We start from the raw sequence: 27263 nt of genomic DNA on the forward strand, positions 1-27263 counted from the left end.
GAGCCATAATCCACGCTGATGATAAATAGTCTGTAAACAAAGCAAGGCCAGGGGAACCATCAATCAATGAACATACGGTCTTGGTATACAGTCTGACCTGTCAAAGATAAAAACAGTAAATTATAAAAGCAAGTAAAGGGATAATCTGATGCTTTATTCTTCCAAGTGAAAACCAAGATGTGGGGCTTGCTGCTTTTCCTAAGTGCTACATCTGCTTTTGCCAATGTTTCTGTTCACAAATTTGAGGGGTAAGGATACACAGCATTCTCATCCTGCACCTTTTGGGAGAATATACAAGACCTTGGGGGTATATAATTTACTACTATTGTTTTCTTTAGGGATAAAGTTTTTCGTGTAACCCCTCACAATGAAGAACAAGTAGGCATCCTTGAATACTTGGCCAGCAATTTTCAGGTAAATTGAAATGTACTAAGATGATAATGATTAGAGGTTATTTTAAATCTACATCTTCTTCTCTTGATAAATAAGAAAGTTATGATTGCTCCCACTGCAGAGCAATGAAATGAATCCAAACAGAGCTAATTTACCCAAGCTGTGTCTTATCATAGATTGAAGATTACTGGTTTAGATGGGTAAAGAAGAAAAAAGTATAATTTGACCAATTTCCTAGTGATGATGCCGGTTTTAAGATAGAGTTGGAGAACCATAGCAACTCTGATACCTCTATTTCTCTCCTTCCCCTGACCCATCTTGGTCATGTTCTTCTTCACACAACCACCCCAAACTGAACAGCACATCAAGAACTCTCTTCCCATCCTGTAAAGAAATGGGAACAAAACAAGCAACTGGGTATTAAATGCCATGTTTTGAAAAGAATAAATGGGTTATTTTTTCTTTTACTTATAGAAATTGCTGCTGGGCAGGCTGGACAAACATAGAAATGACCCAATCATTGCAACTGTCCAGTCTGATCTCTGTAAAAATGTTATTTAAAATATTTAGTGGACATATTATTAGAATGTTATATTTTATCCCATAAGTCCTATGTCTCACAGGCCTTGGCAAAGTTACTTTTTTGACCACCATTTCCAGAAGTCTCCCTTGAACTGACATTATAACATGTTGATGTCATCCACAAGAGTATTTATAAACACTAGTTGGGGTCTTCTTCATAGTTACCATCTAAATTGCAGTGTGCTCTAGTATGTCCGTTCCCGCCACCCAACCATTCCAATGATGCTGTGGGATGTAGTACACACAGAATACTGACTCTAAGTTGGAATACAGGAACAATAACGGATTATTCTGAAGCAAAATTTGATCTGAACCCCTGGACATAAATTAGAGAGTGAGAATGCACCAAAAGGTATCTGCTTCCAAGAGCTGACAGTCTTCATTGTTATGATGGGGAGGTCAATAATAAAGGGAGAGGAAATAGATTTTAAAAGATTAAAAAAGATGAATATGCACCAAAGGTTCAATGGGAAGTAGGGATACCCTGTGATGTTATTGTTATAGCATTACCAAGTGGTACTAGTAAAAACAATGTTCTCTTTGATTTTCTGGTGTTACTTTATAAATTGCTACCATGAAAACTACTCAACTGAAAAAATACAGTAGAGTCTCGCTTATCCAACGTAAACGGGCCGGCAAAATGTTGGATAAGCAAATATGTTGGATAATAAGGAGAGATTAAGGAAAAGCCTATTAAACATCAAATTAGGTTATGATTTTACAAGTTAAGCACCAAAACATTATGTTATACAACAAATTTGACAGAAAAAGTAGTTCAGTACACAGTAATGCTATGTAGTAATTACTGTATTTACGAATTTAGCACCAAAATATCACGATGTATTGAAAACATTGACTACAAAAATGCGTTGGATAATCCAGAACGTTGGATAAGTGAGTGTTGGATAAGTGAGACTCTACTGTACATTGCTAGAAAGCATGGAAATGAAAATAGACTTTATATTTATTTCATTATTTGATCTTATTAAAATAGCATCTACTTTATTCCTAATTCCTAAATGCCACTGAAAACTTACAGACTGAGCAGAGAAGTGCCTGATCCCAAGTTGATGAGATCTTGTCATTGTTGGACTGTAGCAGATAAATTTACATGTAGTAGTAGATACATTAAAAAGACCAGCTGAGAATCAGACCAGAAACAGGACAGAGATTCTGATCAGTATGGCATGCTAAACTTATTTAGGTTCATAATTAACATCACCCTCCTAGCCCCATGTTACATGTTCATGTATGTCACCTCTTCTTTCTTGAATGTTCTGTAAAGTACTTGTCCATTCGAAATACATGTTTGACCTTGATGTAGATCTATGATGGCATGGGAAAACACAAGCAAAGATAGCAGATCTGTTTTCAGTATCTGTGTGTCCCTTTGATGTTGAGAAATAGCTGCAAAAGAGAGGAGGGAAACACCCAAAGCTTCATCATGAAATGTGGCCTTTACAGTGATATACTTGACCACAGGTCATTGTCAGATTCTGTTGTCTGTTGAGCACTGCTCTTCATTCTGACTTCCATCTGCATCCATTCAAATCAAGAAGAGTTTTGCTATTCATGTATCATGCTGAATTTGTAGCATGTCTTATAATGATGCTACCATGGTTTTGCTTTTTTTTTTTTTTTTAAAGGATATAGGATCCAAAAAGGACCAAAACATCCTTTAGTCCAGCTTTTCCCAAGCTGGTGTCCTTAAGAGGTGTTTGATTATACTTCCCACCTCCTCCAGCTAGTGTGACTAGGAATTGTACAAATGGTAAACCAGAACAGCACCAGACTGCAGAAAACTATAGTAGGCCCTCCAATTTCATTAGAGGTACAGAACTCACCCAAAAGTGGGAAAACGGGAAAACCTGCTATTTTTTTTTACTTGAAAGAACACTTCTCTCATAATCTCTAAGTCCTCCAGTGTGACTCTGTAGTCAACTTCTGGTGGAATCACAGTGGAGGATCTAGAGAAGCCATATTAACCAAATCTGTCGATAATCAAATCCACAAAAGATAAGCCTGTCAACATGAAGGGTCAACCGTACTTTAGTCATTGCTGCAAAGTAAGATGATCAACTGTTACATAAGAAATGAATAAAGCCATAAAAGACTAAATGATATTTATAAAGAAGGCCATCTTTTTTTTACAGTTAGAAAGTGTACATTGAAAAAAAAAGTTTTACATTGTAAAACTTCCCATCCTGTAAATTGTAAAATGTAAAGTTTTACATTGAAAGTTTAGGTTTTGATTGTGTTTTTCATCCTTAAGTATTGCTGGATTGCCACCCCCATAATTCTTTAACATTGACTATGCTGGAAAGAGCTGATTGGAACTAAAGTCCCATGTTATTAGGTTCCTTTTATTGGGGTATTTTAATCTGATGATTTTATCTTATATTGCTGCTATAGTCCTCCCCACCTTTGAAGTTGACTTAATTGCATTGGTGGCTGTTTGATATTATTACTATTGATATTATTACTGTTGTATAAACCTTTGTTTTAACTTCTGTTTTATCATCTTGTGTTTTAAACTGTGTGTATTGTTTATGTATTTGCGCTGTTACTTTTGTAACATTGTAAGCTGCCCCGAGTCCCCACGGAGAGATGGTGGTGGGGTATAAAGTTTTTATTATTATTATTATTATTATTATTATTATTATTATTATTATTATTACAACATCTATAGAGTCTCACATTCCACATTCCTGTTTACAGAAGAATGGTGCTACTTTTAGATACAGGCACCAACACTGACTGTAGAGTGTCTGTTTTGCATGACAAGGTCAGCTGTCTTCTTAAATGAGCATATTTAATTGTATATTAGTCAAATAAATCAGTGTACTAGCCAACAACATAGGCTGTAATAGAAAGTAAGTTTGGCTTTGTGATGTCAGAAAGCCACATCAGTCTACTCAGAAAAATAGCATGCACACATGGATGCATTTTATAGCTTTGTGATTGACCAGTAAGTAATAATTTTGAACTTAGCATAAAGGAATTAAATTCCTATACATCTCACCTGGGAATAAGTACTATTAAATTGTGAGATTGAACTTTGAATAAACATTTGTACAGCTGGCCATTGCTCATGATTTCTATGTGATAGCTCACCATGAAATAGACCATACATTAGATTTCATTTGAATTCCTCAACTATACATTTCCTCTTCTATAAATCCTGACTAAAGAAAACACAAGTTGTGTTATCCTGGTAACTCAATTTCAGTGAAAGTGCATAATGTACAGCACCCATTTAAGGAATGGTATGATACAAATTTTGGTGAAGCACAAGAGTAATACTTAAATAAATAAAGCAAGACCACAACAAAAGCCATTACTATTACTTTCTATGAAAAAAATGTAGATGACCAAAGGGGAGAGTCCAAATTTAACTTGGTATATTTAGATGATGAATTTCACTGTTTACAGGGTAATAATCCCAGAGGTAATAATATTTTGGTCACTGCTTAGATACCAAGTCAGTAGGCACCTTTTAGACATGCTTTACTCACAAATATTACTGTGGACCCATTCAGTCCATCCAAATGAGATGTTGTAGCAAATTCCTTACTTTAGAAAAATATGAAAATATCAGTGCCACGTCATAAATTCATAAGTCATTTGTTTCTCACAAGTGATAGTGCTAACATGCCTTTCAACAGTCTTGTGAGGCACATCTGAAGCCCAGTCAAGTCGCATCTGTTCTCCAGCTGTTGAGAGATTTAAGTGCAGGGCATATGAGAAACCTGACTTTGTAAAGCCAATGAGATAAAGGGTTTCTTTTTTGAAGGGGAGGAAATGAGAGCTGTTGCTATCAACATACAGCATATTCTATCAACATTCCACAGATAAAAACTGGGACATATTTAGTCAAGCAACATCAAATGGTAAAAGTTATTAATGTGGGGAAACAAATCCAATGGGAAAGGCTGTGGCAGTTTGCTTTTACCTAGCCACGAAAGGCAAAATTCTGCCCACTCATGGTCTTCTTTCCAGGGTGAGTTAACAAAATGATAAACTCAGCATCAATGGAAATAAGTCAAGGAGTAGTTCATGCTGCCTTGAATTTCCTCTATTCATGAACGTCTATTAACTCCTACACAACATTTGTTTACGACTGTTCTCAACAGTCATCTCATTGTTTTCCCAAGAAATGGATTCCTTATCTATACATTTAATGTCACTACATTCAGGTCATGGGGAGGAGCAAATATATTGACAAAATCCTATTACACAAAATTGCATATACAATGAGAAGTTCTAGTTTTAAAAAAAATCACAGTGCTAGCAAATCAGGTACATAACAACAACTAGGGTGTGGGAAATGAAAATAGTAAAACACAAAGAGTATACACAAATTACTATTCAAATAACAAAATAATAAAAGACACAAAAAAGGATGAGCTATATTGTTTGACAAGATCACATGTTAAAAAACTCAGAGAAACAAAAAAGGCAAATCTGTCCAGCCTTTTATTCTTTCAAAATCTAATAAATTATTGAAAAGATTAAAAAGATAACTAACTGATAACTAACTGTAGCATTTCCATTACCTCACACTAATATTCTGATATTAGAGGGCAAATTAAAATTCATCTTGGTCAAATTGCAAACATGCTCTTAGTCATTATGAATGTTCTCATCAAAGTAAAGAATAGCAAAAAGGTATATTTTCTTAGACCAAGCAGTCATTTAAAATTATTTTAAAGCAATAGCATATTGTGTATAAGGTGGTGATTCAAGCAGGCACTATTACATACTTAAAACTGCAATCTTACTTCCTAGATCAGTAGAATTTGACTTATGGCAAAGGTCTATTGCAATTGGCTTTGATAAAACTTCTCAACATCTGTGAAACATACTGAAGAGATCTATGTATCAACATGCCATCAGTTTAGATTAATGGTAGTGCTACTGCGTGAGGGAAAATGTCCAAGCAGATCCACATCTACAGAAAGATCCAGCATTAACCTATAAGTATTTTTCCCCACAAACCTCTTCATTGTTTATTTGTTCAGGTTGATTTCTGGAAACCAGATTCTGTTGCTCAAGTCAAAGCAGAAATGACTGTTGACTTCCGAACTGAAGTGGACAAATCTGCTGAAGTAGAAGATATTCTGCAGCAAAACAACCTGGACTATGAGTATGTTTTTTCCCCTTATTTATCAATATACTGTATATAGTCATGTATAAGTCTAGAAATTTTAATAAAAAATCAGCAAAAAAACCTGGGTTGACTGGACTGGTCAATATAAGTCTTATTTAAAAAGGAACCATCTGTGTGTAGCATGGCAAAAGGTGAGAGTTTAATATAACCTGAGAGAACCTAAAAAAAGCCAACCCTCTCTACTCTCTCCACCATAGTTCTGTTCCTGCCTGGGTGGGAAAATAATGGTGGCCAGAGTGGCCGGTCCCCTGAAGCAATGCTGATGTTTTCCCCCTCTCTGCAGAATGACCCTTAACCTATTCACAGGTTATATCAAAAACCATAATTTTGACCACAAATCCTGCCCTCAACTTATACATGAATATATACAGTAAGTAGATTAGACAGAGGACTATCCTTTGTTTATTCTGTGTCTTAAATTAAAGATTGCAGTTACATACTGTTTAACTAGAGAAAAACTGAAATACAGTTGAGTGAACATGAGGCACTAGAGATATACCCATGCTTTAGAGTAACTTTGTATCATAATTAAAGAGGACAGCCCTCAGTTTGTCCTCTGTCTGAAGGGCTATCCAGACCAGATACAATTCAAATATAAGTGTAAAGAATAAGAGTAAGGTGTCAGATTCCTTTCTGCATCCATTGTGATTCTCTAAGATACACAGGAGCTTTGCTGGTACCACAATGTTTATTGTTTGAACTAAAGAATGTAACTCTAAGGCTCATATATAGGGCCCATACTCTAATTGGATCTCATCACATGAATGAGGTCCAGTGCCATGATTCGTCAGCTTCCATGATGAATCACGGAGGCAGTGAAGCAGCAAAGTGGCAATTCTGGTGCTCCAGTGGCCAGCTGACACTTCCCCCATTCCATGTGGGGAAGTGTTGCCACTCCACCAAAGCCCCATTGCTCCTAATAGAACCCGGGGCAGCCTCCATGTTGGTGACAGCAGCGTCCCACCATGCTGTCATGACAGTTCACCCATGGAGCCTCACCAGAGGTTGTTGTACATAATTTGATGGGTGGCGTGGGGCTCCATAGGCAAACCAGGGCAGAAGTGTCCTAGGATGCTTCAATTACTCCATGTGATTAGGCCCACATTGTACCCAATTGTACCAAACAGACATTCAGATCTTCCAGTTTTTGCTTCCTTTTCCAGGAAACCCAAAACAAGTGATCTTTATTGAATGCTAATAAAACTTCCCCGTTCCTGGTCATTTGTTACTGCATGGCCTGGTAACCATTTGTTGAATCTCCATTTGTCCATTTCCTTCAGACTACAAACTGCACATGGAATGTTATAACCAATTAAGTAATGGTTATGACATAAGGGCCTTTAAGCTGTTCTTGTACATTTACCAACTGGACAACAGTAAACTGGGAAGGAAGAAAGGCCACATGGCCATGATTTTTTTTATTACATTAGTAGTAGTATCTCTAGATCAGAGTTTCTCAAAATGAGCTCCTCCAGATGTTTTGGACTTCAGCTCCCACGATTCCTAACAGCTGGTAAGCTGGCTAGGATTTCTGGGAGCTGACGTTCAAAACACCTGGAGGAGCACAGTTTGAGAAACTCTGTTCTAGATAAATGTTATCACACATACGTTCTATGGTAATCTGCACACTCTCTTGTGGTTATTGTTAAGGGCCACCTTCCAGGCCCCTTGAAACATAGTGCCATATTTTGAGGGATCCACATAACATATTTTGTGACACATAGCACTGCATATTTGAAAGAAGGCAAAGGCAAACCCATTCTGAACAAATGTTACCATGAAAACCCCAGGAGAAATTCACCTTAGGGTTGCCATAAGTCAGAAATGCATTAATTGCACTAGATGCTCTTAGAAAGTAAATAGAAAAAGAAATTTGTTTCAGGAAATACATCTTAAGATAGAAAAAGAAGCAGAAAAAGAAGTTGACCTGTGCTGGGTTACAAGAGTTCCTAAAAACTGGCTCTCGGTGGGTGCAAGGTAACAGTGATTATTTAGGTTGGATCCCCAACCTTAGCAAAGAGACTAACTTCATGAGGAAGTGGGAAGGTACCTCTGCAGCAAGACGGAAGCAACAGGTTTGAATACATAGACCAAAGGAAGATAAAGAGAGGTCAAACAAAGGACAACCACCTTCTCTCAGTAAACACTTTATGCAAGCATTGATGCTTTTTGCAACCAACATGAAAAAGATTGCTGAGTCAAAAATGAAGCAGGAAAAACATGAATCAAAGCAGAGAGAAAAAATCAGCAGATACTTTGTTGAATCAGACGTCAAACTGCACACTTAGGATTTTTATACTGACTATATGCAGAAAATGTAAACTCTTTCTTCCTACTATATAAGTACTGGCAGGATACCTTATCATTTATGGCCCCAGTTAGTAACCTTCTGTAGTCCTGGGTGAAGCAGTTTTGTCTCTATGGCAAAGGAAGAGTTACTGCAACACTTCCTCTAATGAATGTATATAGTTGCCTGCAGCAGAGACCAATTTGAAAGATTGTCCCTGACAAACTTCAGTGAAGTGTCCTTGCTACAACCAGAGAAAATACAAGTCTTTGATGTGAAGCGGCAATGCCCTGACATCACGTCAATGCATCCAGTTCAAGTGTTCATTATGAAGGCTGGGGGTGCATTGCAAAGTGGCCTCTCTCTCACTTTGAATGCAGGTCACAAGGATCAAGGATGTTAAGTTTGCACATTTCTTTATCCTAAAGCTCTTTTATTCAGAATGAGTTGAGGGGGAATTGTGGGTGAGAAGACCTCCTTTGCTTTTAACAATGTGAACTTTTCTGAAGGCAGTCTTTAAAGGTACATGGATGGAAACAAAATGTTTTATGTGATATAAAAATGTTTTGAAGGGAATTTTATAACATAGTAGTCTTCCCTTAGTTCATAGATTTCAGATGTTTTAGACTGCAACTCCCATGAGCCCAAATTCACATGATAATCATGTAAGAATCACAACAGTTGATGTCAAAAACATCTGGACATGAGCTTAGGGAAGATGTGTATGCACATTTCTTTTGTCCTGTTGTCATCTGTAATGAAATCACATTTCCTGGATATCTTCCATTTTAAAAAATGCAGAACTTATTTCACAGATGAGTAATAGAATTGTAAGGGACCACAAGGGTAATTTAACTAAACCCCCTGCAATGCAGGAAAACACAATTAATACAATCTTGAAAGATAGCCACTGTTTAAAAATTTCCAAAAAAAGGAATAGAAAAATATACCATCCTCGGAGTTGGTATAGTGTTGAAGAACTTTTGTAATCAAAAAGTCCTTCCTTTTTTCTTTTTCTTTTTTTTTAGTATGCTCTTTTTTCTTATATGTTGAATCTACTGGTTCTTGTTCTAGCTCCTGAAGAAGCAGAAAACAACGTTATTTGGCTTTCTGGAGTCCAGCTGACTGGCCATGTTGATGGCAAGCAGTAATGATAATAGGTCATCAAAATGCCTTGCACATAGCCAATCTCTCCCGGTTCCAGAAGTTGGAAATGGTTGGTGCTTGGATAAGGGACTATCACTGATTTTCAGTGATCTCCAGGAAGAATCCTGCTTGAAATCCTAGAGAATGATGGCTAGCCAGAGATTATAAAGACCTCATCCCATGATGGGGAAAGCAGAGGAATTGTCTTCTTTACCACAGCGTTTCGCTCCATTCCGTTTATAAGGAAAATGCATAATATAGTCACCCCATCATGCACAATGTACTTTTTTCTGTTTCTACAGTAATCCTTTGCATTCTGAGCTATCACATGGGCAAGTGTAGTCTTTAAAAGGGGGGAAATACAGTTACAGCAGACTGGTAATTTATCAAAATTGCACAATTCCTGAAGAATACATTGTTTTTTAAAAATTACCATAAAAGTTTCATGCAAGAGAATTAGAGGCAAGAAAAGGAGTATCGAGGAACATTTCAAGATTGCCCACAAGAACACTCACACTTTAATATCACTACAATGACCTAAAACAGGGAATCTGATAGTTCCCATCCCACATTATAATAAATGCCATTAGCCATTTCTGTGTGAACTGGGAGCTCTGAAGATGACTGCTCACAAACTTCAAAACCTTTGTTTCTACACACTTGAAAAAAGTTTATAGACAGAGTCCCACCAGGAACCGATGAAAGTGGTGTCATATAATTGGCTCCATAGGACTCTATCTTGAAATTGTTTTAAAGTATGTAGAAATAACCGGGGGGGGGGGACCCTACTTCTGACGAGGACCTAAGACTGGGATAGATGGAAAATTGGTCTGACTCAGTATTAAACAGTTCCTTACAAGATCATTTGCAAGGTGTCACCAACTTTCTGAGGAAAAAATGTGTCCTCTGTCTCCATCCTAGAGAGATTCAGTGCTGTGGTGCATGCCACTTCCAGGCAAAATACGAAGAACCAATTACAAAAATGCTTTTTGGTTTTCATGTAGAGAAGGAGACCTTAAGAAGGCCTGGAATAAAATGCCAATAGAGAATGAATAGATTGATTTTGACTTCTCCTTATTGTTTCTGTGTTTCAGAGTTTTGATTGATAACCTTCAATCCGTGCTTGATGGGCAGTTCGACAACCGTGTTAGAGCTGCTGGACACAATTATGAAAAATATAACAGATGGGAACTGGTAAATTGATGTTCACATGTGAAATCCTTCTTTCCTTTCCACTTGGCAGGTTTTGCTCAAGGATATTGTTTTGATATGAAGGGTCCAAAGTTATGAGGAAAAGCAGATGCTTGGTATGTATTCCAAGTCTAGTCCCTGCAATCTCCAGTAATGCTCTTTTTGATAGCAAAGCTAGAAAAGTACTGTTTCAGACTTTGAACAACAGTCGCAAACCAAGATTGAACAAGAGTGAGGAACCTCCAAACCATGGACGAAATGCAAACCTCAAAATTGTCTTGAGTCCATGCTTCCACTCAGAATTGTATTAAATTCAATATTGGGTGATTCCTTATATCATTGAATGCACATACATGTTTTTCACTCCACAGATAGAAGCTTGGACAGCTAATATTGCAAATGAGAACCCAACTCTTGTTTCCCGATCACAGATAGGGACAACTTTTGAGGGACGCCCAATGCATCTCCTGAAGGTATTCACTGTTCGTTTTCTTTAGCAGTCTTGCCGAGTACGAAAAAAACAATATTTATTATATCCTGGAACTCCAGATTTCATTTTTATTTAAAAAATAAATGCTTTAGGATACAGAACAGATTTTCTGAATTCTTTTGTGTTGACATTTTTATCCTTTCTGATTGATCGTAAACTCTTGCAAAATAGCACAGAGTGTAATAAAAAGCTTCGACAGTTTGCATGTATAAATTTTACTGCATTCCTGTAAGCAAGGTAAATGGTAATCTACCTTTGTATCATTGTGTTCTCCATCTGTTGTTTGTAAACTTATTTGCTATCAGATGATCTATAAACTTCACATACCTTTCTTTTAAAATGCCATGGCCTAAATTCTGTTCTTAGTCCTAACTAGAGTATACCTATTCATCAATGGGATTTACCTATATTTTAACTCATCATTCAATAATTGATTGAATGGGTTTACTCTGGTAGGTACTAGCCTACAGAGTACATCTTCTCTTTTGTTATAATGTGACACAAAATTATTCAATGTTTATCTGTTTTAGTAATCATCAGGATTACAGGAGTTTTAGCATAGTGATTAGTATCTATTCGTCAGTGTCTTTTTGTTTTTGACTTTTATTGTTGATATGTTCAGTGGACTAATCAATAAACAGATCAGTCAAATAGTAATCAGCACAACTTATATAAACAAAAGACAATTGAAGAGCCTTGTCCTTATTTTGGAAATCAGGTCACTTTTCAGAATGATCTCTATAGCAATGGGACCTTTTTGCAGTCCATTCAATTACAGCTCTGAGGTTCTATTTTTACTGCCATGGCAACATCCTATAGAATACTGGGGTTTGTAGGGTCTGCCTAGGTCAGATCAAAGGTCTACCTAAACCGACATTATTTCACACAATAATCAAGTTGTTGTCCATATAAAGTTCACAAGCAAGATAATCGTAATCTTCAGCTCTGCTTTATCAGGAACTAGCATATTAGTCATGGCCTTTCCCCAGAGCTTTAAAAGTTCCTTTCTCTAAATAGAGAATATACCAACCTTAGAATTTGCACATTAAAGAACCAGTCATTAATAGCAAGAAATCACAAGGACAGTAGAAAGAGAATTCAACTGTGAGAGAACAACTGGAAAGCACCTTGGAACTCTCTTAGGATCTGATATGGGGCAGTATACATATTGAATATAAGGCTGCATCCACACTGCCATATAACACAGTTTGACTCATATAATGTAGTTCAGTGCAGTTGAACTGCATTATTTAAGTCTACACAGACTATATAATGTAGTTTCAAGCTGCATTATATGGCAGTGTATATGGGGCCTAAGACTGCTTGTGCAATTTTCAAGGCTCAAGTAGATCAGTTTGCTAGAAAGATAGCAATGCTTACTGTCACGTAAGCAGGAATTGATTCCTTTTTTTAAAAGGATTTTGCTTTTGAGTTCTTTTTTTAAGTTACCTTTTTCCTACCACTCATAGTAGGGGAGACCGTGGCAAAGCTCTTGTTGCTAATTCATAGCAGGCATAAAATGTCCCTGGACTGATGCTATGGCATTATGTGAAGGAGAATATGCAGAGCTATTCCTGCTACAATTCTACCAGAGCTTGAGAAATAACTATGCTCCAAAATTGTCCTCCACACAAGCACACACATATACACATAGCAATTTTTTGAAATGTCTAAAGAGCAAATCTTTAGCCCTATCCTTGTTTACAAAAGTAAGCCTTGACTAAAATATACATGAAAAATATCTGTGTTTATTTTGTGATGTAGGAAAGTTCATTGAAGCAAGTGTTACTCAAAATGCTTGTGGGCCATGGATTGCTGCAGGTCCACAAACCATTGCAGGAAGTTTCCAGGAAAGAAAAAGCAAACGAGAACAAATATTGATACTTGTCCCTGGAAATTGGGGCAAAAAAACCCCACAGACACAAATACAACTCTGTCAGTCTATCACATCAGATAGCTTAAGAAGCACTGGTTTAAACAAGCGAGAAAGAAAATGCATTACTAGGGAGATGTATGGAAATGGCAGAGCTCCTGTATCGTTAATAGATACAGATTTCAGCATATGGAGATTGTCTCATGCCTGTATGACAAACCTTCTTCTTATGCACGACTGTTAAAGATAAGAGACTGACTTGCTTACAGTCCTCCTTTACATTACTATTTATGTATAAATGGCAGATGTAGACACAGATAAAAAAGTGTAGCACATTTAAGCAGGCTACTGAAAAATGTACAGTTATCAGCAGGGATAAAATATGGATTCAATGTGCTTTTTTCAATATGGTGATTTTTTAAAGAAGGTGATAAAATACACCCAGCATTGGGATTTTAATTTCCATGGGTGAAACTCTCTCCTGTATATCTATAGTCATGCCTGCGGCTGCAATATGAATATAAAAATGGTAACTGTTTGTATGTAATGTAAGTTGCTGCTACTGTTGCATGATGATGATGATGATGATGATGATGATGATGATTATTATTATTATTATTATTATTATTATTATTATTTTACAGGTGGGAGTACCTGGTGGGAACAAAAAAGCCATATTTATGGATTGTGGCTTTCATGCCAGAGAGTGGATCTCACCTGCTTTTTGCCAGTGGTTTGTAAGACAGGTTAGTGATCAAAGCATTAATTTCACGAAATCAACAGCCAAAGCCATTGACCCAGTTGGAGACATAATATATATTTTCCCAAAAAAAATTATTGTTTCTCAGTTCTCAGATTCACAAATTTGATTGTATAAGGATCCACAACAATATTTTTTTTCATTTGGTTTCATAATCTGTCAGCTCCAAACAAGAACTCCTATCATAATTAATTTGGAAAAGATTATGCAGCTTTGTATATTGGCCTAGGACTCTAAGAAAGAACTAATGGACATCATCCAAAAAATGTATAAAATCAAATAAAGTAATAAATATGGGAAATCTTTTAAATGTATTATGATAATGTACAGTTCGAGCTGTTTTATTGATTGAATGATAACTTATCTATTTCCCCAAATTGAGGTCAAAGTACAATATTACCCCTAGAAAAGTAGGACTAGAATCCAACATTTCACTTACTCACATCCTCTTTTGGAACTTACTAGGTCCTACAAGTGATTCTATGGTATGCTTCTGCCAGACATTACCACAGAGTCACCCTGGAGAACCTAATAAATTTCTAGAGAATTTCTAGCAAATTTCTAGGAATTTTCTATGTTCTTCAGTGGTAATTTCCAATCGATGTCATTCATTTCATTGGGGTTCGCTATTACCCATAATTTCCTGTTTCCACTATATGTTCAGAAATTTTGTGCAGAATAAGTCCACAACATTTTCTGCATAGGAAGCATTTTTTCTACATATAAAATACTTCTATCCAGAAATATTGTGGTATGCACATAATAATCACATGCAATTTTTGTGCAGGATAAGTCCTGAACAGTGAAGATTCCTATGAGTCCAGGAGTCTTGTCAATCAGCGGTTCTCAGGAACATGCTTTTCTTCCATTTTTGCATATTCTTTCCATCCCTAGTGTGAACTGAATACCGTTTTTTCATATTTTGTATATTTTCCATCCCTAGTCTGAACTGGAGAAGAACAAGGAATCAATACAATGTACTTAAGTGTTGACTCAAAAAGTGCTGTTTGATTTAGGTAAATGGTAGTATTACAAATTAGGCCATGAATGATGTATTATTGTACTAGTAGTGTAAAAAAAATCAATTTATTCTCATCCCTGATAGGAAGTATGTGTCTTGACACAAGCCTTTCACTACTTAGAAATGCCAGAAATTTTGCATGGGAGGCAGGAGCAATGGCAAAATTAAAACAAATTTTGCAAAAAGAATTTTCTTTGGGTGCAAAAATTGTTCCTGTTTAAAAACATTTACATAAAAAAGTACAATTCAAGACATTTCAAGAGATATTACCAAAAATTCCTTAATGCAAAATGTAATTGAAAAAATGTATTCTAGTTCTATTCATATTATTAGCAATTGCCAACTTTCCCAAATTCAGTTATAAAAACTGACTTTTCAATTCCCAGCTTTCACTCAGTTAATAAAACAATACATTTGCTTCTATGAAGTTCTCTGATGATTGCTTCTGACAAAATGACAAAATGAAATATAGCTCTTTGGAGACTCATGTTTAGTAAGAATTCCTACACCAACATTTTAAAAAACATCAGTACTAGTAGCATGTCATTAACAAGCAATTCAACTGGCCTAAAATAACTGACTCTAGGATGTTAGCAACTATTCAGTGATGCCAGAAGGGCTTCCATGTTTGTTCACTGGGTCAAGTATGTAGGAACAGACTCGAAAACTGAAAGTGACAGGGCAATCATATCATTGCAACATCTTTTCCAGTAACGTAGCAGAAATTGAAATGTTATCTTATTTAGCAGTTTAGATTGCTACTACAACTAGTAGTAATCTAAACTGCTAATACAATCAGTCTCTGATTTTTACTCCCACTCCCTGGAACAGTGCTTGACTTTTGGAAATAACCTAAACAGCTGGGTTGCAATTCCAGCCATATATACCAGTGCTTTAAATGGCATTTGGATTCATATATTTCTGGATTAGATTGAAACCAGATGGTATCCCATTATGTTTAATGATCCCTATGATATTATCTGAAAGGCCTTTCTTCTTCACTGGGCTTTGTCATGCTTCTGGTCTTCATTGGATGAGTAAAAAGTAAGTAGTAGATGCCTGGCTGGGAAAGGCCTCTGGTTCACTCTAGTTAGGAAAGACTCCTAGGGTAGTCACGTGTTCATTGTCCAAAAGGAGGAAATGCATCAGTAAAAAGAAGACAAATGGGACATAGATTGGCACATGATAATTTTAATTAATAAATGCAAAATTTCCAAATTAACACTGCAATTTTAGTAGTAAAGAAAATTCTGATCAGATGACTGACATTCCTTCTCTGTCTGTTGTTCATGGACTGTTGATACACAGGTTCCAAACGGATACTTTCCTTTCTCATGGTCCTTTCACTTGAAGCCAGAGCTGAATTGTACCATTCTTAAAATATACTAAGAATAGATAAAGTAGGCCATCAGCTACATGAAGACCCACAAGAAATTTCAAACCCCCAGCATGCCAAGATTTTCTTCTCTATTTTCAAAAGGCCTCTCCAGGAAGAGGAGCCAATAACAGGCCAATAAAATAACAAGAATTTCTAAACAACTACATTTGGTTATAAAATCACATCTGATTATCCTATTCCAATTGCTGTGCAGGAGTCACCTTAACAATTTACCATACATTCTTCTTTTCTTTCTTGATTTGGTGACTTTCTTATTATCATTTTTCATCTTTGTGTTCGCAGTCACTAGACAAAATAAAATACTATGTAATAAACATACAAATTCATGTAAAATAAAGACAGTAGATGACTTCACTCTTTCATGGTTATATTTCTGCCAGTTCTTTGTTATATCTGCTTTATCTGTGGCTATACTTAGGCTGTTCGAACCTATGGAAAAGAAACCATTATGACCCAACTTCTGGACAAACTGGACTTCTATGTTTTGCCTGTCTTGAATATTGATGGCTATGTCTATACCTGGGAAAAGGTAAATTGCATATTTGTTTTTAGAATTTAAAAACCTGGTACTGTGCTTCTGTCAGATACAATGCTTCACAAATATCTTTCGTTATAGTCTCGCATGTGGAGGAAGACACGTTCTGTAAATCCCGGCAGTAGTTGCATTGGTACGGATCCCAACAGAAATTTGGATGCTGGATGGTGCAGTAAGTATATCCTATGGCATAATCTGATTTAAAAAGACAGGGAAAAGCAATAGACAAAATGCACCTGTGTAAGATTTTAAAGAATAAGGCCTTGACCAAATGTAAGAATACATTTTCAGCGTGAAATTGGTTGCAATCCTGGAATGCATCCCAATTGCCATATGAAGGAGTATATATTTCCTTACATTGAAGACACATGGTGAGAAGATAATATTTGCAACGTATTTTGAAAAAATATTGATGCCACATAAGGTTACAGCTATAGTATGTTTAAAGGGTTTTGAACATGTGAAAGTGCACATTTTGAGAGTTGCTGTTAGCTTCTGAGGCTAGTTTAATATTATCGGACGTTGTTTAGAGCACTGGAAAATAAATTTTGAGTGATACTTAAAACAAAACACTATAATTTGGTAACTAGGGCCCCCTTTTACACTGTCATATAATCCAGTTCAAAGCAGATCATCTCGATTTTATATTGAAAGGGCTGTACAAGGGGGCCTGGGGAACTCATTCTAAATATCAATTTCAGGACAGACAATCATGTGCCCTGTATTGGGGGATAGAGGGTTGTGAGTAACCCTCTAAGACCAGACTGGAATAGACTGGCAAAACTGAAATGATTTCAAATGACCTGGCAAAATTGAACAAAGAATGCTGTATAGTTGAGTTTCCTCAGGAATTATCAATTGGAAGTGTATTAAATCAGGATTTCTTAAACTTTCTCCACTCATGATCCCTTTCCACCTGACAAATATGTACATGACTTTGTTAAATAGGTATATAGAATATATATAAAATCAAACACTTGCTGATAGTAAATCAGCATTTTCAAAGCTGTCTATACATGATGTTTTTTGTGTGTTGTCGAATGTTTTCATGCCAAGAATCACTGGGTTTCTGTGAGTTTTTCTGGCTGTACGGCCATGTTCCAGTAGTATTCCCTCCTGATGTTTCACCCGCATCTGTGGCTGGCATCTTCAGAACCTCTGAAGCTTCTGAAGATGCCATCAGGAGAGAATGCTACTGAAACATCAGGAGAGAATGCTATTGGAACATGGCCATACATCCCTGAAAGACTCACAGCAGCCCAATGATGTCTTTCCTTTTTGTGGAATATACCTGAAGGATTTTCTACAGAATCCACTGTAAACTCTGTGCATTGTTGACCCCAAGATTGAGCTAAGATGACTCAGTTTAGGGTTGTGACCTACAGTTTAAGAAGCAGTGTATTAAATGTTTGAACATTGAAGCACATTAGGACTGAGGGTATTATTCAGCTTTCCCAGGTGTCTGCAATCTATTCTGTGCATGCTTACTCAGAGTAAACAACACTGAACAAGTGAAGGGCATTTCTAAATTGGCATTGTGCTTGTAAAGGTCTCTGTATGTATGTATGTATGTTTGAATGATAATGGAAGCTGGCTGAAGTAGTAACAGGTAATGTTCAAATCAGATCATCACAAAGCCCCATGCTGGTGACCTTCCCATAAAGAACTGTTGGAGTATATTTGGCCAGTGTATAAATAGAAAGAGGTACTAGACAATATAGCTCTCTTCATTTTCTTTCTACTACACACAGCTCTTGGTGCATCAAAAAGGCCATGTGATGACACTTACTGTGGCAGCGCACCTGAATCAGAGAAGGAGACCAAGGCCTTGGCTAACTTCATTCGCCAAAACCTCTCAACCATCAAAGCTTACTTGACCATTCACTCTTATTCTCAACTGCTGCTGTTTCCATATTCTTATACTTATGATGTAACAAAGGACAACGTGGAGTTGGTAAGCAGGAACTAAATGGCGGTATTATTCTAAATTTAAAAGGGTTATGGTAAACTTACATTTATTTCACTCCTATTGCTTGGGTATTCTAGATCTGAAATGTTCTTCATTGTGAGGTTCTTACTCTTTAGGTGTTGAAAAGTATAAAAGATTTAGAAGCACAATTAAGTAAGGTTTATATGGGAACAAAAAAAAGGGAAACTCAGTATCTTAGAACAACAGACTGGAAAATTTAAGTATCAGTGCAAGGACTGAGTCAGGCTCCTTCAAGTTTATGAAACTCACTTCGGAGGAGTGGGACTCATTTCCCCCTTTTCTCTTAACAAACTGTCACTTATCACATGGGATCCTTTCATTGCTAGTCTGTATTTTCAGTTTTATTACTAAACAAAATTTAAAAATTCATTTTAAGAAGCCTTTAAGAAGGAAAAAGAAAACATAATTAATTAAAAATAAAAATATAAAAATATGCCTCAATACCCTAAAGCAGGCATGGGCAAACTTCAGCCCTCCAGATGTTGTGGACTTCAACTCCCACCATTCCTAACAGCCTACAGGACTGCTGAATCAAAGGTTGGGTCGCTGACCTGAAGTTTGCCGGTTCGAATCCAACCCAGGGAGAGCGTGGATGAGCTTCCCCTATCAGCTCCAGCTCCATGTGGAGACATGAGAGAAGCTTCCCACAAGGATGATAAAGCATCAAACGTCCTTGCAGACAGCCAATTCTCTCAGACCAGAAGTGACTTGAAGTTTCTCTAGTTGCTCCTGGCATGAAAAAAGAGGCTACTCAGAAGGAAGTCCAACCCACTTCAATAAAACTTCAATAGAATGTGTGTTTCTATTGAAGTTTTATTGGATTCATACATAAGACTTTAAATTACACCAAATGGTTATTGTCACTTCTGCTATTTAGCATAAATTTGGCTTCAACTGGGAGCTAAATACTTCTCAGAAAATGTATGATAACAGAGAAAATAATCATCTTGTTTTCAGTTATTTTTCCAACGATGGATCAGTCTTCCAATATAAAGGAGCATCCTGAGAACTGGAATTTGCCCTTTAACTGTCTCTGGTAATACAGTGAAATAGTAATGCTCAACTATTTTTTGTTAGGATTAAAGACATCTGCCTGTAATACTAAATCCAGGAAATTATATATTTTATACATCTTTGTTTGTCTTTGCTAATAGGGTTTCTTTCCTATTTTCTTTTTACTTCATCAAAAAAAAAGTAACATTCTCAGAAGAAAATTACTTCAGTGCTTTGGAATATTAAAGAGTAGATGTTGCTGGCACTAAACACAACATAATAAACAAACCATTTTTTTAAAAAAGAAATCAAGAGCATTTTAATTCCCTAATTCGGCTGCCAGAAGTCCAAGGCCAAAACAGAAAGCTGGCCCTTTGCCTAGAATCCTGACAGATTTATAATGGTTCCCTAGTGGAAATATCAGGATTTTCAGGCAGAAAGGACAGATTAATTGTTTTCTGTGGACATCTGGCAACATAATCTTCTCGTTTTTCATTTTGGGAAAAAAAACAATTTTTGTTTTGTACATTGTTATGCTGGATTGTTTTCCCTCAAGCCACTACGTTCAAGTTGTGTTTATTCCAGTGAACTAGAACCATTTCTTCCTTGTTCTGTTTCCCTTTGATTCTGACACAAGGGTTTCCAACTTCACACATTGTTGTTTGGTCTAAAATATGAAAAGAAAAACAGAGGCCAGGATCCAAAAAACTACTCAAGAGGTTGACAAAAACCAGTGGGAATTTTGAAAATTTTTTAACTTCTTTAAAAGGCTCTGATGCCATTTTACAGATTGCACAGTGTTATAGTCTGTGACTTGATATTAAATAAACACAAGACCAAAGTCTCCTCCACTATGCTAAACTAGTGTCCTTCTAAGAACTGGATCCCAACTAAAGCAAAGGGAGATATGGCATGTGTTTCAGATTCAGAGACTCATTAACATTGTGTACAGTGTGCTGTATCATGCCCAAATGAGATCAAATATACTTCTCTCTCTTGAGATTTCATACTTACAGCTGTTTGCATTTTATAGTTGCTACATGGAAGTCTTTGAAAACCACACCACACCAAAGTGTGGATTCTTTCACTGCCAATTCTGTCTTGTTATCTCGTACAAGTGGAGTAAAACTGTTGTTTAGCATCTAGGAAAAATCTCTCCTTTCTTTTCCCCAAGAGTTTTGGAAAGGTAGCTTCATGGTGTTTTTGCAAAGGTTTGCAAATTTTATTTTACAATTGATTAATAAAGAAAGTAAGTTAAGGCTCTGGTGCTGAAATCTGATACAATAAAGTAGGCAAAGTCCAATTCTGTATTCCAGTAACTTGTTGACATAAATAGTGTATGAATGTTGTCCAAGGGTAGATGTGGCATGTATTTTGTTTTGTTACATTTCAGCAGTTTTCTTGAGAAATTAGAAGACCCTTGGAGTAAAGTATAAAGAGTATTTCAAAATGATGGACCCAACTTCAAAGCAGCATATTTCATGATTGCAACGTGTTACACAAAAGGTTGCAAAGGGTTTAAGACCCCAGTCTAAGGCTCTTCCCATGACCTTGTAGCACCTTAACTTCCTTCTTGTTTACAAGTTCCACTCACTGCACTTTGCCCAGCTCATTTTATGTTTTTATTGCTGTGTTTCTCAAGTGTTTTATAATGACTGTGATTTTTAATGCCTTTAAATTTATTTGTGTGTTTTATATCTGTAAGCTGCCCCGAGTCCCTCTGGGGAGATGGTGGCGGGGTACAAAAATAAAATTATTATTATTATTATTATTATTATTATTATTATTATTAATGAGTTATCGGGTTATCAAGTTTTACTAACCATTTTGAGCCAGAAACAAAACTAAAAAATAACTCATCTTGCGAATGAGTGAGACTAGAGTCTGCTTGTGTGCTGGGAGAGGCATCATGTGGTAATCCTTTGAAACTCTATGTCCCACCCTTTCAAGTAGTAAGAGCTTTATTCATGAGCGGTTCGTGGTGGTAGAGATTTAGCTAATTAAACCTCTTTGAAACACTTTATATTGTAAGTGGGCTTACAACCAAAGTCTCTGCATTAATGATTCCCAAATTTTGCTCCTTTAGAAGATTTAAACTTAATTTCCCAAAATTACTGATTGTTGGCAATGTTGGCTGAGTTATCTAAGAGTTGATGTCCAAAATCGCTGGAGGTCCCAACTATGAGAACCACTGTCCTATGTCTTCATTCAAAAGGCTCATTTAGGTATATGCCCAAGATAACATATGCATAGGGTTGTATCTTTAGGCTACAGTCTTATAAAGCTTCGCTATAATTAAGCAGGCACCCCACTGAATAAGGGAAACCCACTGTGAAACTGATCAATCACACTACCTCCACACAATGGCAAATTTCTACTTGTGATTAAGCCTCGCTAATCAACCCCTGTGATAGAGTGACTATGTTAGAATTACTTGAAGACACACAACAAGAACAGCATATGGAGTAAAAGTGGACAACCTGCAGCTTGTGCTGCTTGGGCCCCACTTTTTCAGTCTTTTGAATTCCCTGCTCATTGCCCAAAAGCTTCCAATGTCCCGATTTTTGAAATAGCACAATTTGGAATACTCCCAAATGGACTGCAATGCTCACAAATGTGCAAAATCACCCCCAGCTCCAATAAAAGCCCTTTGTAATTTTCCTATATCCCAAATATCTCTATTTTCATCAGTCCTTCTCTAATAGCAACCAAACATGTGATTCTTAGAGTGCATTCAGCAGTTAAACATTTTGATTTAAGGAGCAAACACACCAATAGAGCCTACCTAATGGCCTCCTATCCATGGACTAACCAGAGCTGTCCCTACTTAGCTTCTGGCACATTTAGGTTATGGTGCCTTTAGGGCATTTAGGCAATACTGAAAATATAGTAACAATTACTATAATCCAATGAATTACATTCTGGCCTGCAGTAACAAGTCATGAATGAACTGTTGGGTGATCAGTGTAGAGGAGCTAGTTCCTTTCAAAAAGTTACATCCTAAGCTTTGTTTCAGACTATATCTTGCAAGTGAGAAGAATGTAGAGATCATTGGTTCATTTGCTTTCTAGCTTTTTGTCTTCGTTGCTGGTTAGAATAATTCTTAAAACAATCTAAATTCCACTGAGACTAGCCTAATTGCCAGCTGCTTCAAGACTGAGAACAGCCAGAACGAATCAATAGATATTCCCCACATATCTTCATATGCACTCAGGAGAACCATGAGTTAGGCAAGTATTGTCCTTCCAGTAAACATAATACTTCTACAAAAAAAAATTGAAAATTCAAATACATTTATTCTAAAAAGACTCTAGAGTCCATGCCAAGTATTGTGTTTATTAGTGAATGTTTATTAGTGGAAAAACACGCTAGTAGTACCCTACTGTCAAAGTGAGAGAAACAAAGTCCTTTGCAGAATTCTCACAGATGTTACACAATAGTCTCATGGCAGCTTCTTGGAAGAAATGTGTTATTAATGAAAAGTATATTCCCTAGTTTCACAATGAGTTCCACAATTCTGTTTATTGCATTCCAGTACTTAAATTATACACATCCATGCATATGCACGTATTTTTCAAAAATTACTTTCCTTTCCCTAACTGGAACAAACTAAGGAACCCCTTCCTCACATCGCTGGTATAATAGCTGTCTGCCTTTTCTTTGCAACCAGAATTTGCTTAAGTAATATTGATATTGAGCTAGTAATAGCCTAGTACAGTGGTTCTCAAGCTGTGGGTCCCCAGATGTTTTGGCCTTCAACTCACAGAAATCCTGACAGCTGGTAAACTGGCTGGGATTTCAGGGAGTTGTATGCCAAAACACCTGTTGGCCCACAAGTTGAGAACCACTGGCCTAGCAGATGTGAGTCCCTCACCATAGTGAAACATTTCATGCTTTAAATTTGCACATACTTTGGCCTCAGTTCCTCTTTAGATCATCCTAGTGTTTCCTTTGTTTAATCTTACATTAATTCAACTTGTTCACCCTTTATTTGTGCTTGAATGAGAGAAGAGAATACTGGGAAGATGAACAAGGTGGATACCTGGCTATAAATCTCAGTAACCTAAACAGTCTCCCATTTTAATATAGAAACCCAGGCAGAGCTGGTGAAAATATTTAGTGTGTTGAGCACTGGCAAATTAAATGGTATCCAAATGCATGAATGTAGCAGTGTAGATGCACTCTTTGTAGTGTGTTGAGCAACATTAAACAGCATTACTCTGAGCAGCAATTTTATTGGCATTTTGATTGGAAATTTCCAAGTTTTATAGCAATCCCTCATTTTTTAATAAAACAAAAATCAGAAATAATGAAAAAGCAGCATGCAGTGCAGTAGGGTTTTATTTTGGCATTGCAGGGATAATGCATTCTTTTTAAAATCCTTTACAGAATAAAAGGAGTCAAACCCTTTGCAAGTTCAGTTCTTTTCATTAGATATTGTTATAGACATCCAGTTGACACAGTTCGTGCAGATGGCTAGACTATATGGAACAGATGGCTGGACTATATGGAACTAGAAAAGCATTTCTTATATTCCTATCTTGTATCTGCTCCAAGGTTATCAAGATTAAATTACAGGACAGTCATAAAAAAACCAATGTAGAACAGTTTTATATGAAATAGAGGCAGATGAGGTCCCAAGGCCTAATTAGGGTTTGAGTATAGGTGCCAGCTAATATCCCCCCTAGCTAACTATGTAACACAGCTGCACTATTAGGTTGTGAGATATCAAAAATGAACCCATGCAGATAAGTCTGGTGTCATTTTTCCTCATTGTGATGAATGATGTACTAGATATGACAATGGCAGTTCAGCTCAAATATCATCTGATAGATCCAAATCAGCTCCCAAGACAAGCCAGCAGTAGCTTTATTGAAACAAATCTGAATAGCTGATTTGGACAACTGTGATAAAATTTCCTTTAATCTGTTAACTGTCAGGAGGCACCAGGCTTGGTACATTATCTTGTCAGTGCAAACTTCAAGAAGTGATATGGACAGCATTAAATAATGTGGTTTTCATGAACTGTTCCTGTTATCTGAAAATATGTGTTTTAAATAAGATGATTTGAAAAGTTAGGAACAATAGTATGAAAGAAACTTATGAAACCTCAAACATGTACAGTGCATTGGGGATAAACCTTTGAAAAGACCTGGAGTGAGAGACAAGATTGTCAATGAACTTACCATTGGAATTTCTGGGTTCTGTTGCAAAACCACCAGAAAAACAAGCCTGCAATTTTATGAGCACAATGGGGAACAAACAGCTTGCTAATATGATTGTTATGCTATTTGGACAAAAGGTGAACATTTTGTAGCAAGATGTACAAAAGCACTTGAACCAGAAGGTTGATTATCTTCCTCCATAACACAGTAGGGGCAAAATGAGACCATTGCCACCTAAAGAAGAATTATCCCACCAAATGAAATGTTCCTTCCCAAACATCCAGCATTATAGTAACCTAAAATTTGAGTGGATCATTCATATTTATCAGTTATTAAAATTCAAATTGATGCTTTCAAAATGTTTGGAACCATAATTCCCAATATTTTTCCTATTGGTTACGCTGGCTAAGACTGATGGGAATTGAAACCCAGCCTGCCTCAAAAGCAATAATAGGAAAAAGCTGGGATATAGAATAGCAACACGTGAGTAAAGCTCCTGAATGTCTTTCTCTTTTTAGAATAGACTTGCTAAAGCTACTGTTCAAGAGCTAGCCACAGTGCATGGGACAAAATACTCATATGGTCCAGGAGCTACAGCTATCTGTAAGTATCACTCTAATCATCATCATCATCATCCTCATCATCATCTACATAATATTATACAGATGCCAAATTGTTACTATTACTCAATGTACATGTCTGTACAGTTGTCTCCCACCTTCTTAAATTAGCTTAGTCCATAATAAAGTAAGGGCAAAAAACCTCAAGCAATGAAAACTGAATGTAGCATGTTGAGTTCCCTAAATATGTACCCTTAATCTAACACTAGGGTGTTGTGCTCAGCCACATATTTCCTTCCAGTTGCAACCTATTGTAGCACCATTTTTTGTTTTTTGTTTTTATTGGTTCATGCTGCTAAATATCTGTTGCAGCATAATGTGGGAGAAATGGGGAGATGGAAAAGGGGTCTAGACTCTTAGAAAAGGAAAGTGAGAGAGGTGGTTAAGACCATGAACATCCATCAGCTCTCAACTCTCAAGGAAAGGCACAATTTGTTAAACTTAAGAAAGTCAGCTGTGTCAGCCTTTCCTCTAGTATTTAACTGGTGCTCCCATTCCTTCATCTTTGCAGATCCTGCAGCTGGTGGCTCTGATGACTGGGCATATGACCAGGGCATCAAGTATTCTTTCACCTTTGAGCTTCGTGATACAGGTCGATATGGTTTTGCTCTTCCTGAATCTCAGATCAAAGCAACTTGTGAAGAGACCTTGGTTGCTGTTAAGTACATTGCCAGCTATGTCCTTGATCATCTGTACTAACATACTATTAGTATGGGGCTATTAAAAAGTACTTGATTCACAATACTTGCTTTTATCTTCCTTTTTTCTTGTTATGAGTTATTTTGTGATCTGCAAAGAATCTCAAAACATTCTTTACATTAACATCAATAGACCCATGACATCCCCTTCTTCTATTTCAGTATCTGCATATCCCACTATGGAATAACTACAGGAGAGACAGAAAACATTAACTAAGCAGTAGCTTGTGCACGGATTCGTTTTGGATGTTTGCCTTTGGCTGGATCTTGCTACATTTTTCAGCTGTGGACCAAAAATGGGAGGTGTGCAAAAATGGATCCATGGATCCATTGAAATTCAGATAGCAGAAATGGATCATGGTTCAGCCAAACTGCACAAGCCTACTAAGTCTACTTAGGACCACGTGATACCCTGGGGTGGACCATGAAGGCCTATTTAGACATACTGAAAATAAATCATAGGCAATCACTCTGGCTGATTGTCTTCCAAGGGTAGAGTCTTGGTGATGGGTCTGTAAGTGACTAAAAAGACCTATTCTGGGTCTACATGGTCTTTCACAGTGAGGACATACATTTTCAGGTGGAAAGCAGTCACAACAAAGGTTTACTTGGTGTGTCTTCCTCTTGGCACATTTCTCCCTTTTACCCTCTATTTGTGCCTCTTCAAAATCCACAGCATTGTTGGTAACAGATTACCTCCAATTAGAATGATCTAGGCAACATTTTCTAGCATTACACCATTAAGATTTATTTCTGGCACTGCAGAGGGATTGGTTGATGCCTGCTGGTAAAGCGCATTGGTTTTCGCAATGTTCAGTGAGAGACCAAGTTTTTCATATGCTTCTGTGAAGGTATTTAAAGTGGCTTATAGATCTTTCTCTGAATGAGCACAGGCTACATTATCATCATTAGAGTTCTATAACACAAGTTGTTGTGACCTTAGATTTGGC

At 36.8% G+C, this 27263-nt stretch overlaps 1 protein-coding gene and 1 long non-coding RNA gene across 3 annotated transcripts; one reads left to right on the forward strand and one right to left on the reverse strand.

Annotated features, from left to right (window-relative positions):
• The first annotated feature begins 53 nt into the window (after nt 1-53).
• LOC100562609 (carboxypeptidase B) lies at nt 54-26357 on the forward strand. Its single transcript, XM_003218196.4, has 11 exons — nt 54-248; nt 339-414; nt 5997-6121; nt 10673-10772; nt 11141-11242; nt 13777-13878; nt 16731-16841; nt 16929-17019; nt 18599-18801; nt 25514-25598; nt 26127-26357. Exons 1-11 carry the CDS (start codon nt 178-180, stop codon nt 26312-26314), a joined length of 1254 nt encoding a protein of 417 aa, XP_003218244.1. The 5' UTR covers nt 54-177; the 3' UTR covers nt 26315-26357.
• LOC134297868 (uncharacterized) lies at nt 16097-18727 on the reverse strand. 2 transcript variants are annotated; one of them, XR_010004759.1, is made up of 4 exons: nt 18637-18727; nt 16876-17042; nt 16526-16597; nt 16097-16298 (listed from the first exon to the last, which is right to left on the reverse strand). It is a non-coding gene; the product is annotated as an uncharacterized LOC134297868 (long non-coding RNA). The 2 variants fall into 2 exon arrangements; XR_010004760.1 differs by having other exon boundaries at nt 16513-16597.
• Nucleotides 26358-27263: the final 906 nt, after the last annotated feature.

The sequence above is a fragment of the Anolis carolinensis genome, chromosome 3, assembly GCF_035594765.1.
Source record: "Anolis carolinensis isolate JA03-04 chromosome 3, rAnoCar3.1.pri, whole genome shotgun sequence".
In the NCBI taxonomy this organism is placed as follows: Eukaryota; Metazoa; Chordata; class Lepidosauria; order Squamata; family Dactyloidae; genus Anolis; species Anolis carolinensis.